At 37.8% G+C, this 17,813-nt stretch overlaps 3 protein-coding genes and 2 long non-coding RNA genes across 7 annotated transcripts in view; 2 read left to right on the top strand and 3 right to left on the bottom strand.

The window, feature by feature from the left end:
- Nucleotides 1-1,158: 1,158 nt before the first annotated feature.
- On the bottom strand, nucleotides 1,159-2,889 carry LOC146448403 (uncharacterized). The gene is made up of 2 exons (XR_014861084.1): nucleotides 2,617-2,889; nucleotides 1,159-1,401 (listed from the first exon to the last, which is right to left on the bottom strand). It is a non-coding gene; the product is annotated as an uncharacterized LOC146448403 (long non-coding RNA).
- A 1,803-nt stretch (nucleotides 2,890-4,692) lies between these two features.
- LOC146448402 (uncharacterized) lies at nucleotides 4,693-6,140 on the top strand. Of its 2 annotated transcripts, XR_014861088.1 has the most exons (3): nucleotides 4,707-5,000; nucleotides 5,190-5,281; nucleotides 5,635-6,140. It is a non-coding gene; the product is annotated as an uncharacterized LOC146448402 (long non-coding RNA). The 2 variants fall into 2 exon arrangements; XR_014861089.1 differs by lacking the exon at nucleotides 5,190-5,281 and having other exon boundaries at nucleotides 4,693-5,000.
- Nucleotides 6,141-6,330: 190 nt separating this feature from the next.
- LOC146448401 (uncharacterized) lies at nucleotides 6,331-8,493 on the bottom strand. Of its 2 annotated transcripts, none has more exons than XM_085102611.1 (5): nucleotides 8,375-8,493; nucleotides 8,156-8,235; nucleotides 7,573-8,056; nucleotides 6,944-7,094; nucleotides 6,331-6,837 (listed from the first exon to the last, which is right to left on the bottom strand). In XM_085102611.1, exons 2-5 carry the CDS (start codon nucleotides 8,218-8,220, stop codon nucleotides 6,488-6,490), a joined length of 1,050 nt encoding a protein of 349 aa, XP_084958737.1. In that variant the 5' UTR covers nucleotides 8,221-8,235; nucleotides 8,375-8,493; the 3' UTR covers nucleotides 6,331-6,487. The 2 variants fall into 2 exon arrangements, with proteins under 2 accessions (XP_084958737.1, XP_084958738.1); XM_085102612.1 differs by having other exon boundaries at nucleotides 6,601-6,837; nucleotides 6,984-7,094.
- Nucleotides 8,457-10,600, bottom strand: LOC146448400 (uncharacterized). The gene is made up of 3 exons (XM_085102610.1): nucleotides 9,320-10,600; nucleotides 8,765-8,904; nucleotides 8,457-8,537 (listed from the first exon to the last, which is right to left on the bottom strand). The coding sequence occupies exons 1-2, from the start codon at nucleotides 10,598-10,600 to the stop codon at nucleotides 8,833-8,835; spliced, it is 1,353 nt and encodes a 450-aa protein (XP_084958736.1). The 3' UTR covers nucleotides 8,457-8,537; nucleotides 8,765-8,832.
- Nucleotides 10,601-10,855: 255 nt separating this feature from the next.
- The window catches only part of LOC146448396 (uncharacterized), a 30,694-nt gene continuing 23,736 nt past the window's right edge, over nucleotides 10,856-17,813 (top strand). The window contains exons 1-2 of the mRNA XM_085102613.1: nucleotides 10,856-10,962; nucleotides 15,211-15,357. Of these exons, the coding sequence (XP_084958739.1) occupies nucleotides 10,930-10,962; nucleotides 15,211-15,357 (180 nt within the window). The 5' untranslated portion in view covers nucleotides 10,856-10,929. The remainder of the gene's footprint in view (nucleotides 10,963-15,210; nucleotides 15,358-17,813) is intronic.

Raw genomic sequence — 17,813 nt, 5'->3', positions numbered from 1 at the left:
TACAATATTCATAATGAGCTTGCACCCTCAGCGCACTGCACGGTTTCGGTTTCGTTTCAGCGTTGTGAGCCCATCGCCAGGATCTATCACATCCGTTTCCACGAAAAAAAAAAAAAAAAAAAAATCCCCGATTTCAAGCAGTTTAGTTGAACGTGTAATTTATTGTGCTTATTTCATGGATATATTATCCATCTTTGGCGTTACTGAATCTACTAGCGGAAGTTCCGAAACGACTACTCTACAATCTGCCGGATTGCTTACACTGCTCCGTGTATTTATAAACTTTTCATTTTGGTGACATTGTTATGATAAAAAAGAATGATAATCCCTTCCACATTTCTACTCAGGATAGTTAATGCGGCAACATCACGCGATGACACAATCCCATTGTGAAAGATGCCGTTTGATTACAAACTTTTAAATACAGTATAATATTTCTCTCGGAGGGGATTTATTATTTTTTTCTACTGTAAAATGACAATGTTGATGGAATACCGATTGAACACTGTAAAGCTCAATGGTGTATGTTGACATCTTAATTAGGGAAACCGTGGGTCGACAACGATCACCACGAAAAGACAACCGCGTTTAGTGTCCTTAAGAAGCAATATCGTGTTAAATACTTGTACAATAAGATACAATAAAATGATTTTATTAAGAAAAACTCCTCACATCTGGAATAAGACTTAATTCCAGTAGTTCACCGATTATTATTATTTTTTTTTTTTTTAGCTTATTCCAGCACAAGTCTTATGAATCTGACGCTAACCCATTTAACAGGGGTCGGACAAACGAGAATATTTAACTGGAAAGGTGAATTAAACGTAATCTTCCCTTTTCCAATTAAGATCGCTTTCAGCTCTATCAAAGGGATTGGAAGTACACTAACACAGAAGGATCTGTTCTGATTTGCTTAGCTGATAATTTTAGAAACAGAGGAACTTCCCCCCAATTAAGCCAGCTTAATTTCGCTTTCTGAACGGCTTGAAAGTGTTTTTCTTCACAATTCAATTCGAGATACTAGGGTCTTTATGCGTTTTTATAAGATTTTCACCTGCATGAGCTGTAGGTTTGCGTTTCCTGAAAACATGTTTACATGCCCGTTATTACAATTAGAAAAAAAAATTTAAAAATCAAAAAAAAAAAAAAAACAGTCTATTAGAACAACATATATATATTTTTTTTACTTCTAGAATATTTCAAGGAATACATGGAATCTTACGTTGGCATCTAAATTAAGTTCTCCGGCTTCACACTTTACAAGATAAAAAGTGAGCTTGTACCCTTTATGCACTACACGGTTTCCAGAAATGTTCCATTGATATTTCACGTTAGGAAGTTTGTAAATCAGAGATTAAGTATTTACGTCTGAAGGTTGGCATCTTATTTCTCCTCTGAAGCCTAATGAAGAAAACAGCAAACAAAATTAACACAAACAATCTAACAAGATGTTGATAGTAAAAGGACAAATTAATCAAACACACCGAACTACACAAACCACAAGTAGAAAATCGTCATGTTTCTGACATTTGCGTTTGCTATACCAGCGTTGGGAGCCTATCGCCAAGATCTATGATATCCGTTTCCGTAAGGAAGAAAAATAATCCTCGATATATGGCGTTGAGTTGAATATGTCTGAAATTTGTGCTAATATAATGGACAAATTATCCATCTCTTGGTGTTGATGAATCTACTAGCGTCAGTTCCGAAATGACTACCCTACAATCTTCCGGATCTTCACAATGCTCTGTGTATTTAGAAACTTTTCATTTCAGTGACATTGTTATGATAAAAAAGAAAATGATAACTCTTTCCAGATTTATACTTAGGATAGTCACAACGTCACTCGATCACTGCAACATCACTCGATCACACAATCTCATTGTGAAAGATGCTGTTTAATTACAAAATTTTAATATTTCTCTCGGAGGGGATTTTTATTTCTACTGCAAAATTACCATTTTTACGGAATCCCGATTGAAGACTGTGAAAGCTGAATGGTGTATGTTCATATCTTAATTAGGGAAACTGTGGGTCACCAACAATCACCACGAAAAGACAGCCACATAAAGTGTCCTTAAGAAGCAATATCGTCTTAAATACTTGGACAATAATATAAAATAAAATGATATCATTAAGACAAACTCCCCAAATCTGATATAAGACTTGACTCGAATCTGACGCTAACCCATTTATCACGGGTCGGACAAACGAGAATATTTAACTAGAAAGGTGAATTATACGTCACCTTCCGTTTTCCAAGGTCGATTTGCAAAGCTGAAAATTTTAGAAACAGAAGAACTTCCTTCCAATTTAGCTAGCTTATATTCGCTTTCTGAATGGCTTGAAAGACTTTTTATTCATATTTCAGGCCTTTATTCGTTTTCCTAAGATTTTCACCTACATGAGCCGAACGTTTGTGTTTTCCGAAAACATGTTTTAATGCCCGTTATTATTACAATTAGAACAAGTAACGAACATTTAAAATATCTACATGTATAAAGAAAATTCTTCATTTTAATGATCTTCTCTTTTGGTAATTTCAGTAGATACTTTTGTGCCGATTTTGGAAACTTTAACGAAAGATTTTTGGAGCTTATAACGCTGATCACCTACCAAGATTGTCGACACATGGTTCATGTCTAAAGGCTTGATATCATCTGCCGTTGTTTCTCTTTTACCTCTTCTCCTCGGACACCTTTTTGGCCTTCTGAAACATCTTCGTTTCCTCTTTCTTAGCGGCCGCAGTTCAAAAGCCTCTAACTGGTTCATCAGAACGCATATCACAAACAGCAACAAAGTCAACAAGATGAGGAAGCGCTTTGAATCCATTGCTAAGTCTTTGTTTAAAGAAAGTCCAAAGCACTTTAGTTCCGTGCAGTTCGGGTTCTGAAATTGTTCTGGAAGTATCAGTTAACTGTTGGCCTACCGTATATAGCCCGACAAACAAAAGAAAATCGATACCTTGATTTCACCTTTTCTGATCTGCTGCATTTTTGACACGTAAGGTTAAAAGATCCCCAGTTTGTTAATTTACCTGAAGATTAGGAACTCAACTGAAGGCTAGTATGTCTACTATATTGAGTAGGCCATGTCCAGTCTCACCAATATTCTTCATTCAGCAGTGTTGGTGTGCGGGAAATGCGCGATAACTTTATTTTACTGATACCAAATAGTGTTGTGTTATGGCTTGGTAAATGCGGGTCTGTAAAAGGTAGTTGTTTTTCGATACTTTTCAAGCAGTGACAGTTTTGATGACTTTTTTAAAAAACGATCCAGCCGGGAGTCTCAGCGACTAAAAAAAATTGTCGGAAATCGGTGCGGGTGTCACTTTTGTAATTCAAGAAGTTTCTTTGAAAAACTTGTCCAAAAATATGTTGACAGTAGCTTGAACTTTGCATATAACCAAAGGCGGTGAGCGACAAAGAAAACCACAAATACTTCCAACCCAGGAACACTTACGAAATGCGTTCAAAGATAGATTATGCAACAAACGTTTGTGTCCTCACCTTCGTTTCCGTGTGAATTATCATGGTATTTGTACATTAATGACAGCTACGATGACATTGATGACAGATAAATAGCAATGCATCTTACAATTTTATGAAATATTACGTAACATCATAGTGTACATGGTTTCAACACTTATGATTACGTGGAAAAAAAAACTGAATGTTCTTCAAATTTCATAGAAAAAAAGGCTCCTCGCTCCTTAATGCTTATATCTGAGGTGATTTTGTTCTTCCGATCAAGTATTCTACGGAGACGGGCAGCCGTTGGGTGCGGTAGTCATGTTCATATTTTGATAGCAAATTAACTTCCCCTTCTATAGACCATTATCGCTCGGCGGCCATGTTCAGTTTTTGGAGAATAAAAAGCGTTGTTTTTGCGCGGCAAGCCTCGCGTTGAATTTGCGTCTGGTCGAGGCTTGCCAAGCAAAAACAAAGCTTTTATTCTCCTGAGACTTAACATGGCTGCCGAGTGATAAAGGTCTATTAACTACCAAGCACAAGAAATTCTATATTATATACCCGCTTTCCGCCTTTTAGGAAAGAAATATTTCTTTTGCAGGAAAATTTCTGATGTGGTTAAGATCTATGTCAACTAACGTTCAACCAAAGAAAAACAAGCTTTATGCCAAAAAGCGAAATTACGCAACTAACAAAAATCACTACGGGCAGGAAGTTTTCAGCTTTCAGCAAATAAAAAAAAAAGCAATGACAACGTTGGGTTCCGTTAACGTGATAAAATGTCTAACCAGTAGATCTGTGTTGTTAAACTGTCTTCTGTATCGTCCACAAATTACTCATTTGTTTTCACGTTTTTTTTTTGCCCCCGTCTTTGTTGAGACACTTGTTGAAACACCACTTAATGTCTTATGGTTCCCGAACATCTTTAAAACAATACAGACCTTATTCGAATTCGAGACATAGGTGGGCGGTCATATTTTCAAGAGTTCATAATCCGTCAATCAAAGATTTTACAGCTGTTGTTCACAGTTGCTATGGAGGAGATATAGTTTCATTTCTCGCCTCATCGCACTGGCCATCAATGGCTGCTGCGGTGAGTAGAAGGTTGAGGTACTCTCACAGTAGGAATTTTTACTGAGATCTCGGCAATTTTTCAAAGGCTGCCGTACATAAAACAGAATTCCGAAGAAAAAATATTTTTAGTGGTGAATATTTTGTTGTCGAAGGACATTCCCAGAAAAGTCGAACCAGACTGGGCAGGGCTTCTTTCGATGCTCTCAACCGCATCAAATGAACTGTCAATCACTTTTACTTCCTATCAATAATGTGATTGGTTCGTTTAGTGAATCGTGTCAAGCACTCTTTTATCTCAAAATGGCGGCTCGTGCGAGGAAAGAAAGAGGATTTTATGCCTCTCTAAATAGCATATCCTCAATTGATATGCTACCAGAAACAAGAAAGAGGAAAACAAAAGGTCGAGGACGGCTGTGGGAGGTAGAACGACTCATTGCTAAAAGAGAAAGCGCCACGGTCAGTTGAATTCCTTCCTTTGTTTTGATAAGGTTAAGACTCTTTGAGCTTATAAATTTAATCTAATGGAGGACCGTGGTTCGTCTTCTTTGTAATATAAGGAAAAATTATCAGAACGTAAAGGAAGGGAAAACAGATTCAATGGCAGTTTGACGATCTAGAATCTTGTTTACTTTTATTCGCTAACAGGGAACCACGGAATACTTGGTTTTGTGGAGGGGTTATTCTCCCTACGAATCGTCTTGGGAACCCGAAGAACATGTTTCGCGCGATTGTGTCCGGTACTATGAATTCATTTTTTCTGAATACAATAATTCTGATAGCCTTACCGTATTCGGTCGCCGTTTTCTCGGAGAGTGTTTTATTTACAAAAGAAAAGCTACTTAATATGTGAAAATTGCACACTGAACATTGTGCTATGATCAGTTGACTAATTCTCCTCACTAATTTTGCTGCTCGTGGTGTATTTACCATCTTTTTAAGCTAATTTTCCTTATTGCAGTTCTAGAATTATAATTTTTTCCTCAAGTTATTAATGATATACTGCAATGGTTTCATATAGGGTGATGTTAAATACAAAAAAAAAATACTGTGGGCAAAGATGTATTTATTGAATTATATTATTGTCTTTTAGATTTTTCAAGAATCCAGTCCTTGACCAGTCTGTTCTTTTTGGTGAGACCACTGCTCTCAGAATTGCTGTTGAGCAACATCTGAAGGCAAAATCAAGGCTACCGGTAACCATAACACTCCGTGGGGATGTGTATCGGTGCCTTTTTAAAAACAAGGGAAACTTTCTAGATGGTTGGCATTTCTTAAATAAAGCAGATTTTCCGACTAAGTATTTCCCGCCATTTTGGGATCATTGTGCGGATTCTCATGGCCAGGGGATAAAAGTCTTTTATCCTATGAAGGTAAGGCATTTTATCTCCTGGTCACCAAAAAAATATAGTGTTGGAGAGGGTCATCATACAGCCCCAAGAGCTTTCCAAGAAAAATTTACGTTTTCATTCATAAGAGTAGCTCTTGGGGATACCTCTTAATTGACTGCCAACGCACGTGATATTTTATGTACCTTTTGTATGATTCAATCTTTTTAGCAAATTTAAAGCTTAATAAAGAAATTACTTTTATTACAGACCTATTTTTTAATGGATTTTAAAGTGCAATATGTAAAATTGATGTGTTTTTCTCCTTGTTTTGTTTGCTCTTATAACCTTCAGGCATTTGTCCACATGACCGGCTCGCTTGCTTGACTATGAGGCTGTCTAGTGTAACAATTATCAATACTGTACATGCATTGGTAGCAATGAATAAATTATAATTTAATAATCAAATTTATTGTCTTATGGGGCAAAGAATCTGCAAAGTGATTCATATGGCAATAGTAAAAAAATTACTCTATTATTATGTCAGGGGTGATTAAAATCTTGATTATTACAGCAACATTAGAACCTCCCTATATGCACCTTTTACCCATAAACTACTTATTTTTTGCCTCTTTTGTTTTGCAATTTTGATTTGGGTTTATTTGTAGACTTTTTCCTTTTCCTTGTTTCTGTAACTTTAGGGACAGGTGCCGGGATAACAGGTATATCCTCCACCACTTCACTGTTGAGGGTCTTCTCATAGGAAAGCCGTTTGCGCTTCCTTCGGCTTTCTTTGATTGTACTCTCCCAGTACTGTGTAGCCTTCTTTGTGTATGTCCGTGGCCTCCTCTTCCTATGCTTTAGCATGCGAATGCGATGTTCAGCTCGCAGAATGTCAGCAGGATCATCTGTATGATTGGTCTTTCTCTGGATGATTCTCCTGGCATCATCATTGTTTTTTTCGACTCCTAGAAGACATGCAGCCCAGCATAAGTTATGACTTTTTTTAATTGCAACAAAGGAATTCCATTTTTCAAAAAAATTGTCAAGTCACTATGCTATGATAAAAAGTACCTTGACCACTAAACTGCTTCAGGTTTTTGTACTTTCTAACCATGTTAGGAATGTGATAAGCTGCTGAATGCAAGTAGCATGTCACTCGTTCTCTTGCATAGCCAATGCGTTTGTCTCCCAAGTCAGCAAAGGTGTCAATCCAGGTCTTAATCTGTTTGGGAAAATGAAATTTATTTCTTATTTTGCAGTAACTTGACTTGGGCAAGAAAAAAAAAAGAACATTATGAGTGATATACAATGTTTTCACAAGGATGTTTGTAACTTAATTTTCTACGATACTCATCAACATCTGTAGGTTCAAATGGTGAGATGAAGTGGAAGTACATTTCAGCAAATCCCTGTTAAAATTAAGGGCAGATATTAAACAGGGCTGTCATGGTTAATGAAAACCATTTTTTGTGCCCCCCAAAATGGAGCAGATGTAAAGTGGGAACTGGGTGTACTTCATTTTACCTGTCTTATTTGATCAGTGAAAGTTGCTCTCTAGTCAGTGAAAAGGCAGGGAATTTTGTATTTCTTGATGAGTGACAACACTTAATATCAGAAAAGGTGAAGTAAAACCCCCATAAGTTGCTAAATAGTGACAATAAAATATTTGGGAGAATGTCCTTAAGCTACTGTAATAATACCTTCCATAACTCTACTATAGTTTTTGCTGTATCTTGCTGGATCAGTGGCTCCATCTTTCCTGGAAGCTCCCTCAAAAGAGTTTTTCGGTCATCTCCCATAAGGCTCGTCCAATCCCAGGTTCCAGACCCCTTACCATCTGCATTTCTCTTTTCCCAGACAGAGAAGGACACACCACAACTATTAATGGCCTGGGTTAAGTTCTTGAGGTGCCAGTGTTGCATATTTTTCTTTCCTGCCACAAGATTTTCTTTTTCATCCCATTGCATCACATCTTCTATTAGATTGCCAATCAGCACATCTGTGACACGGAGCATCAGATGGAGCTCATCTAAAATGATGTGGTCCAGTGGGATGTTTAGTAAAGGCTGGTGGACACAGCAGTAGTTTTCACCTTTAGACTTGCTGGCAAATTGTTTTATCTCCTGCAAAGTTCTTCGAATGGGATCCTCATCATAGTAGTCATCAGGCTTGCTCATGTCTCCTCTTAAAGTGAAATAAATATACACATGTTTTTTTTAATTTTCATTATTGTCCTCAATGCAGCATTGATCTTTCTATTATTTTGTAAACTGAAGGTATTACCTGTCTTTCTTGTGAACTTTGCACCACAAGCAAGCATAGGTGGAATTTGCTGCACTAATGCCCATGACCAGCAAAAGGAACTGGAAAGAAATTTAACATGGATGTAAAATAAATTGATATATATGTGTATATATATTATTTTTTACTATTTTGTGCATACTGTGAATTTTTTTAAGACATGGTTCCAGTTTATTGTTACTTTGTACCAATTATCATTACCTTGTAATCACCACCAAGAAACAGTTCAATTTCCACTGGCTTGCCATCAACAGTTATGTAGCCTCTGTCTTGGATTTCATTGACTTCATTGAATACTTCTTTGAAGCTCTCAGCTAAGGTTTCTCTACTTTCAGGGCCATTGACAACAGCAATGGTGTGTGTACTATGGAGATAATTTGAAAGTTAGATAACTATATTGTTGGTGATTATTTTGAGGAAGGTAGCTACATTGAGCATCTTGATTACTCCCCCCCCCCCCCAACCCTTAAAGCATTTCAATATATGTAACAAAAGAGCTAACTAACAGTTCTGTCATAATACACCTGATTGAAGGGTATGTCAGTTCATTCAAGAATCAGTGTCTGTTTTTAGTTCTCTTGTTTATGTTACCTTTAGATGAAAGCAAGTCATCTGTGCTTTGCAGAATTGACAGGCTCAGAAGTATAAAGTTACTAACTCTACTCATACGAGCAATCACCACTGAGCTTCACTTTCACTTTCTCGCCTTCTTGAAGCACTTTAGTTTTTTTCTGCAATGGGAAAATTTCATGGTGAGCAAACCCATATTAATTATGGTTTTCAACATAACTGTACTGTGCATTGACCTTGAAAATGCTATCAGTGTTAGGTGTGAGCTGGGGGGGGGGGGGAGGCCATCCTTGCTCTTTTACATCTGAATGAAAGTTAGAGACCCAGTATGTAGGTGTAAATTTTGAAAAAATAGTTAGTGATATTGAATGTTTGTTTGGCCTCCCTCCAGTTGTTAAAAAATTTAGTGGATAACTTTATCCAGCAGATAAATAAAATTGCTTTCCAGTAGATAAATTGTTTTGGTTGGAGTACATTTTATCTGCTGGATAGCAATTTATGCACTGGATAGTGTTATCCACTCTTTCAACAACCGGGGCTAGGTGTTTATTATGACGAGAGAGCTGATATACATACCATGCTTTGAGTCTGCTCAGCCAGTAGCTTTGAAAAGGAGTGTTGTGCTCCTGGGGCCTTGCCTGGAGTTGATTTGATAATGCAGTCCTCATTGAGTGCATTCCTACATTGCTTAAACAGATATGACTTTGGCATTCCTTCAACTGTCATTGTCAACTCATGAATAAACTCATCTCCAACCCCAAATTTATCAATGAGGTAGAGTATACTCTCCACTCTGGCTTTGTCATCCTCGCTGAGTTTGGAGTACTGAGTGTCTTTTTGAGATGCTGTTTGGTTGATGGTTTGCAGCTGCAGGTCAACAGGTAAGTTGGGTGGAGATTCAGTACCAGATGAAGAACTTGAAGGTATGGGTGCTATAACAGGTGAATTACCATGGGGTGGTGTTGCAGGAGAAGAGGAGGGGCAGTTACAGTTGTCAGATTCATTGTAAACAACAGGGGTACTATTTGCTGATTTTGATACCAGAGGGGGTGATGAGCTTGCTGCATTAAAAGCAACAGTGTATGTTTGGACGCCTTCTGGATCCTTTAATTTCAAATAGTCTAACTCCAGTCCAAACAAAGTACAGAAGTGTAAAGCTTTCTGTGCCCTTGTTTTGAGTTCTTTGAGTTTTCTGTTTCGGGCTTGAGTAGTTGTTATCATTGGGACTGGTGTGCCTCTCACCTTTTTGAACTGATCATTCTCCAACTGCTTAATATACTTCTTCATGAGTTCACTTTCTTCTTTGCATGACTGATAGTGGTCTTTCTCCTTCAACATCTCTTCAAATAGCTTCTCTTTTTCTTTTTCAAGATCATGAAATTTTTGCTTCCAGTTGTCAATTTCTTGTTTTGCAAGCTCCAGTTTTTGCTCTAGTTTACAGATTTCCGATGTCCACTCATCAACTGATATGACCTCATCTTTCAAAACAGCTATTTTTTTGTAGGAGGCAAAGAATTCCTTTCTTTGCTTTGGGCTACCCTTCTTGTTTAGAGCCTTTCTCTTGGTCTCTACCAGGTTTCCCAGCTCGTACAACCTCGATTCCAGCCTTTTGCTGTTTCGGTTTAATCTAAATGCGTCTCCTGGTATGTTATGATTTACAAGGTCGATGTACTGGACACCTGTTTGGCTCTCATCAGAGACCAGTTGCCTCCTCCAGGTAGCAAGAGAATCAGACTTTATACTTAACCAGAACAACACTTCATTACCCTTTTCACGTTGCAGAACGACGTATTTCAGTCTAGCACTCGGGCAGTCAGTGAGGGAAATTACAAATCTTCTGTCATATGTGGAGGACATCTCTTAAATTACGATAAGTCAACCTTGTAATTTTGGCATATAAATGGCGCTCTTTTTTAAAATATCCCGCGTAAAAATCTATTGACAAATGAATGACTTAAAGCCTAGTCTCCCTCTGTTCAGCGACAATGCCTGGAGGATATGTATGTACAATGGCGGCCATCGAAGATCGTGTTTGGGGAGATGTTTGGTGTTTTCTGGACTCGCACCTTCCAGTAATCGCTCTCTTGCCGTCTCAGAAGAGAGCTTGAAAAACACACAAAATGAATTTTGAAAACCGAACGCGGATTTTGTCGCATCTGCGGGATATTTTGGAGAGAAAGGAGTGAATGTTTGGACTTCACATTGAGATACCCCTAAAGGTTAGTGGTATTCAGATTCTGCCATTAGGGTTGAATATTCTCGGTCTCATGAGGTATTTTGTCCCTTTGACTCTTAAAATGAGGTTGGAGAATGCACGTTTACGAAATGTGGGAAAACCTAACTGGAATTCAGGGTTTTAATGAAAGCTAAGGCGAACAAATAAACTTCGGGAGTATGTGACCAAAAGCAGATACCCCTAAGGCTGGTGATTCCAAAATCTTTTAACAGAAAGAAATGGCAAAAAGGTTTTCTCATATGTCTCCTGTAATCGCGAGGCGCCATTAGAGCTTGAAATATTCTAAGTGTCACGCGTGAACTGCGCATGTCGGTTCGAAATTGTTGGCGATGACTCTTTGCAACAAGGAAAACGAAGAGCGAAGTAAGTTGCGCGTAATTGACGCTGATGCGTTGATCCTTTCTTCAGAATAAAGCGTTATAAAAGAGCTAACTTCTTTTAATTCCCGTTTTGTTCGGGTTCGCCGTATTTTACGATAAATTTAATGCCATTTTTCTTATATTAGGTGGTTTACTCCAATACATCTCGTGCCATCTTTTACGCTGACCTCAGTTTCATCGGATTCTCTTGTCCGGCGACAATTGGACCCAAAATGATTACTTTCAACTTAATTCAAGTTAAGAAAACATAAGGCAAAATAGTGTCACCTGAAGTCGTCGACAAATCGTCAAAAAAGAATCGGAAATGACCCCCAAGTCGACAAATTACCCTAAAGGAAAAGTTTACCACTTAATCATGGGAAAAATGCCTAATCGCCAACAAACACCCTTGGGGGAAATAACCCTTTGAAAAACCGTTTTACCCTAAGACAAAAGCTCTCGGTACAATTACCACTGAGGGTCTTTACGTTCATTTGTGTTCTTTCATCTTTTGTAGTTAAATCAAGTTATTACTGCTGTCCGCCAATTGTTGGAGGACCGCTTTGTTACTTTTCCATCGTAAAATGTTTGAAAGAAAGCAGGGTAGCATCGTCGTCTGTGTTACATGATAGTCATATCTTGGGATAAACTGAGGGTAGTTATTAAAACCGAAGCACTGTAGACATGCTGACTGCAGAGCTTGTTCACAATGTTCAGTTCTTCAACTTTATAACAAAACTGTTGTGGATAGCCTGGAAATTATATTTGCCTTTCCCTGTCCTCGATTTCGATATTCTATTTGCCGCTTATTGGCAAATGTTGAAGTTATTCTTTTTGCAAACCCTTTCAAAAACAACTGTATTTTAAAACTGATTTGAAAGTATTTAAAATGTATTCGAATTATTTAAACACTATTTTGAAGGCAACACCATGTATTTCAATTCTATTTTACAAAAATGTTTAAATTTTGGTACCTGTTTGAAATATATATTTGAAGTATAGTTAAACTGTATTTCATAACACGGATCGGATACACTGTTATTCTTGACAGTAATGGCAGCAATAAATTTTTAAATATTATCTGGCGCCAAATTTAAAAATAACCTTACAAATTCCTCATCCCTCCTGGAGATTTATATTTTTGGGGCATAATGCAGCAAAGTGCTAAATATTATACCAACAATAGCAGTCACAATATTTATATGTTATACAGGGTACAACACAATGGTACCCACATAAACCAGAAGAAAACCAACTCTTACAGGTAACTGAAATCCTATAGTACAAATTTTTTATACGCAGCTGGGAGCTACAAAAAACAAATCAAAATATTATGTAAGTAAATATTCGGGATGCACTAGTCACCGAAGTACATGTATGACTAGATTCTACTACATTGGCTTCAAAATCTCACACTCAAACCACAGCACACTCTCACTGAATACATTATAATGTTTTTACCTGCATTATTGTGACCAAACCGAACTGAATCTCTTTCAACAGGCGACACGTTCTGCGATACCTCAAGGCCGTCTTGCAGATTTTAATTTCTTTCAATTTCACCTCCTTGAACATGTATACATTCCAGCTCATGCTATTCTTCCTCCACTGAAAACATATAAAATCATCAATTCACAAACAAGAACAAACCATAATTGGCTTCATACTTAATTAACACTTGAGATTCACATTACAATCAAAACCCGTATTCCTTTAACCTCTTAAAAGCACAATTAACGTTTCGCATGATCAATTGCTACATGGCAATGAATCTTCTTCCAAAAAGAAGCTTACTGCTTTCATTCTTGCTTTACATTCTATGACATTCCGTACATTGGAAAGCCAAATCTGAACGGCAGCACTAAAAGCTGGAATCCGGAATCCGGCATGCGGAATTGAAAATAAGTTTCTTATAACGGAGACATAGATATTTAATGGTGAAATATATGGGCCAGTTATTTAAACAGAGTCTAACTTAGGCCGCAGCTTAGGACAATCAGTGGGCCTCCAACTCTTCTTGTTGTCATCAGCAGCAGCCAATAATGTTTAGATATGACTGTTGGCAAAATTGAAAATAACAATAGAACGTGATTTTGTTAAACACCGTTTAAACTGTCTCTTAATAACTGACCCTGTGACTTGGGGTAAAAATTACCGAATGAAAAAAATGTAATCTGGCACTCGTTGGCATAAGAGAAAACGCTGTTTGTAAAGGACACAATATCTTATGTAAGTTATCTGATTAAACACTTTCTTCCTCTTTTGTTTCATCCATTTTCTGGATACCCAATTTCAACTTGATTTTGAAAAGGCTGGTAAATTGTAGGCAGAGAGGGGGAAAGTACCAGCACAGGTAAGTCAAAAGATCGCGATCCGAACCTAAGCGCACAAAGTCTGTTGAGAAGCATTTGGTGGATTTACTGATTTCTCTCGGGGTCGTAATTTACTTATATATTTATTCTATATGATTTACCCACAAATACTGAAAATTTCTCAGTTTGCTGTGTTGCTGTGAGATGTTTGTCATTGGTGTTTTACTTTGCCTTTAAACAAACTGAAAACAGATAAACTGCTGGCCATGCATAATGAAACCTTGCTAACGTAATTTACTGTAGGCGATATCTGTGGTCTCAAGAAAACGTAATATAGTTTCTTTCTTTCTTTCTTTCTTTCTTTCTTTCTTGTTGTTCCTCGCTATTTCGTTGTCTCTTTTCTCGATTTCTTTCTTGCTCTTTTCCCGTTGTTCTTCACTAAAAATCCACCTCCTCTCTCGAGCACTCCCAGGCTCTTTTTCCCGTTGCTCTTCACTAAAATTCCGCCTCTTTTCTCGATTTCTTTGTTGCTTTTTTACCCGCTGTTCTTCACTAAAATTCAGCCTGTTTTTTCGAGCCCTGTCCTTTTCTTTCTCTTGTTGTTCGTCTCAAATTTCGCCTGTTTGATAGCACTCTCAGTTGCTCTCTTTCCTGTCTAACTTCGCTTCTTCGTCGCCTGTTTTCTCGATCTCTTTCTACTTCTCTTTCTTTGCTTTCCATGTTTGTAGACTTATTTATAAATTGAAGCTGACTTTGTATTTTGTCGCCTTCTAAATGATTTTTTTTTCAAACGCTGTTGGCGATGCAACTTTCCCCCGAAGAAACGCGGCCGGCAGCGCAGTTGGCCACGCAGTTTCCCGCCGAAAAATTAACCCGGGTTGCAGCACAGGGTTTGACTGTCTCATTTCATATTGGCTTACATGGAGAAGCGTACGCACGGTCCGTCGGACCGAAGTGACGTCATAAAAGACCAAAATTTCTCGCACTGATGGGTTTACTAAAATCTCCTAGCTATGGGCTCTGCGCGAGCCTTCGGTGCGCGCGAAGCTCTGCTAAAAACTCTTGTTGATCAAGACGTATTTTGAAGCTCATTCTGTCCCTCAACCATATTCATAAAAAACCCTCCGAGTTTAAGCTGTGAACCTTCTTGGAAAAGAAAGCTCAAATTTTGTTGACAGCGATGTCAACAAGTCCACACACTGTATACGTTGTTCATGTTAGTTATACGCATCGGGAAGCCAAGAGAAGTTTCTCATAAGCTTCAAGTTTAGTAAAAACAGTATTAAGAACGTGTCCACGTGAGATCCATGCAATATCAAAATTTGAGTATACACGATACCCTCCAGAATTCGATACTATTTTGTGTACATGTTGGTATTGGTCCAACTTAAAAGCCTGCCAAATATTTTTCCGAAAGTCCGAATAGTTCACTCATCGTTAATTGTGCTTTTAAGAGGTTAAAGGAATACGGCTTTTGATTGTAATGTGAATCTCAAGTGTTAATTGAAGCCAATTATGGTTTGTTCTTGTTTGTGAATTGATGATTTTATATGTTTTCAGTGGAGGAAGAATAGCATGAGCTGGAATGTATACATGTTCAAGGAGGTGAAATTGAAAGAAATTAAAATCTGCAAGACGGCCTTGAGGTATCGCAGAACGTGTCGCCTGTTGAAAGAGATTCAGTTCGGTTTGGTCACAATAATGCAGGTAAAAACATTATAATGTATTCAGTGAGAGTGTGCTGTGGTTTGAGTGTGAGATTTTGAAGCCAATGTAGTAGAATCTAGTCATACATGTACTTCGGTGACTAGTGCATCCCGAATATTTACTTACATAATATTTTGATTTGTTTTTTGTAGCTCCCAGCTGCGTATAAAAAATTTGTACTATAGGATTTCAGTTACCTGTAAGAGTTGGTTTTCTTCTGGTTTATGTGGGTACCATTGTGTTGTACCCTGTATAACATATAAATATTGTGACTGCTATTGTTGGTATAATATTTAGCACTTTGCTGCATTATGCCCCAAAAATATAAATCTCCAGGAGGGATGAGGAATTTGTAAGGTTATTTTTAAATTTGGCGCCAGATAATATTTAAAAATTTATTGCTGCCATTACTGTCAAGAATAACAGTGTATCCGATCCGTGTTATGAAATACAGTTTAACTATACTTCAAATATATATTTCAAACAGGTACCAAAATTTAAACATTTTTGTAAAATAGAATTGAAATACATGGTGTTGCCTTCAAAATAGTGTTTAAATAATTCGAATACATTTTAAATACTTTCAAATCAGTTTTAAAATACAGTTGTTTTTGAAAGGGTTTGCAAAAAGAATAACTTCAACATTTGCCAATAAGCGGCAAATAGAATATCGAAATCGAGGACAGGGAAAGGCAAATATAATTTCCAGGCTATCCACAACAGTTTTGTTATAAAGTTGAAGAACTGAACATTGTGAACAAGCTCTGCAGTCAGCATGTCTACAGTGCTTCGGTTTTAATAACTACCCTCAGTTTATCCCAAGATATGACTATCATGTAACACAGACGACGATGCTACCCTGCTTTCTTTCAAACATTTTACGATGGAAAAGTAACAAAGCGGTCCTCCAACAATTGGCGGACAGCAGTAATAACTTGATTTAACTACAAAAGATGAAAGAACACAAATGAACGTAAAGACCCTCAGTGGTAATTGTACCGAGAGCTTTTGTCTTAGGGTAAAACGGTTTTTCAAAGGGTTATTTCCCCCAAGGGTGTTTGTTGGCGATTAGGCATTTTTCCCATGATTAAGTGGTAAACTTTTCCTTTAGGGTAATTTGTCGACTTGGGGGTCATTTCCGATTCTTTTTTGACGATTTGTCGACGACTTCAGGTGACACTATTTTGCCTTATGTTTTCTTAACTTGAATTAAGTTGAAAGTAATCATTTTGGGTCCAATTGTCGCCGGACAAGAGAATCCGATGAAACTGAGGTCAGCGTAAAAGATGGCACGAGATGTATTGGAGTAAACCACCTAATATAAGAAAAATGGCATTAAATTTATCGTAAAATACGGCGAACCCGAACAAAACGGGAATTAAAAGAAGTTAGCTCTTTTATAACGCTTTATTCTGAAGAAAGGATCAACGCATCAGCGTCAATTACGCGCAACTTACTTCGCTCTTCGTTTTCCTTGTTGCAAAGAGTCATCGCCAACAATTTCGAACCGACATGCGCAGTTCACGCGTGACACTTAGAATATTTCAAGCTCTAATGGCGCCTCGCGATTACAGGAGACATATGAGAAAACCTTTTTGCCATTTCTTTCTGTTAAAAGATTTTGGAATCACCAGCCTTAGGGGTATCTGCTTTTGGTCACATACTCCCGAAGTTTATTTGTTCGCCTTAGCTTTCATTAAAACCCTGAATTCCAGTTAGGTTTTCCCACATTTCGTAAACGTGCATTCTCCAACCTCATTTTAAGAGTCAAAGGGACAAAATACCTCATGAGACCGAGAATATTCAACCCTAATGGCAGAATCTGAATACCACTAACCTTTAGGGGTATCTCAATGTGAAGTCCAAACATTCACTCCTTTCTCTCCAAAATATCCCGCAGATGCGACAAAATCCGCGTTCGGTTTTCAAAATTCATTTTGTGTGTTTTTCAAGCTCTCTTCTGAGACGGCAAGAGAGCGATTACTGGAAGGTGCGAGTCCAGAAAACACCAAACATCTCCCCAAACACGATCTTCGATGGCCGCCATTGTACATACATATCCTCCAGGCATTGTCGCTGAACAAAGGGAGACTAGGCTTTAAGTCATTCATTTGTCAATAGATTTTTACGCGGGATATTTTAAAAAAGAGCGCCATTTATATGCCAAAATTACAAGGTTGACTTATCGTAATTTAAGAGATGTCCTCCACATATGACAGAAGATTTGTAATTTCCCTCACTGACTGCCCGAGTGCTAGACTGAAATACGTCGTTCTGCAACGTGAAAAGGGTAATGAAGTGTTGTTCTGGTTAAGTATAAAGTCTGATTCTCTTGCTACCTGGAGGAGGCAACTGGTCTCTGATGAGAGCCAAACAGGTGTCCAGTACATCGACCTTGTAAATCATAACATACCAGGAGACGCATTTAGATTAAACCGAAACAGCAAAAGGCTGGA

This window comes from Pavona decussata, unplaced genomic scaffold (assembly GCF_977016875.1).
Source record: "Pavona decussata unplaced genomic scaffold, jaPavDecu1.1 SCAFFOLD_941, whole genome shotgun sequence".
In the NCBI taxonomy this organism is placed as follows: Eukaryota; Metazoa; Cnidaria; class Anthozoa; order Scleractinia; family Agariciidae; genus Pavona; species Pavona decussata.
The sequence above is the reverse complement of the archived record's forward strand: the minus strand, read 5'-3'. Positions and strand labels throughout refer to the sequence as shown.

Excerpts from the sequence above, each read along its gene's own strand:
- LOC146448401 (XM_085102611.1), bottom strand. The coding sequence starts at position 8,220 with ATGGGCATTAGTGCAGCAAATTCCACCTATGCTTGCTTGTGGTGCAAA. Across the intron at positions 8,057-8,155 it reads AAAGTTCACAAGAAAGACAG|AGGAGACATGAGCAAGCCTG; the intron begins GTAATACCTTCA and ends TTTCACTTTAAG. Across the intron at positions 7,095-7,572 it reads CTATAGTAGAGTTATGGAAG|ATTAAGACCTGGATTGACAC; the intron begins GTATTATTACAG and ends TTTCCCAAACAG.
- LOC146448400 (XM_085102610.1), bottom strand. The coding sequence starts at position 10,600 with ATGTCCTCCACATATGACAGAAGATTTGTAATTTCCCTCACTGACTGC. Across the intron at positions 8,905-9,319 it reads CTGAGCAGACTCAAAGCATG|AAAAAAACTAAAGTGCTTCA; the intron begins GTATGTATATCA and ends TTCCCATTGCAG.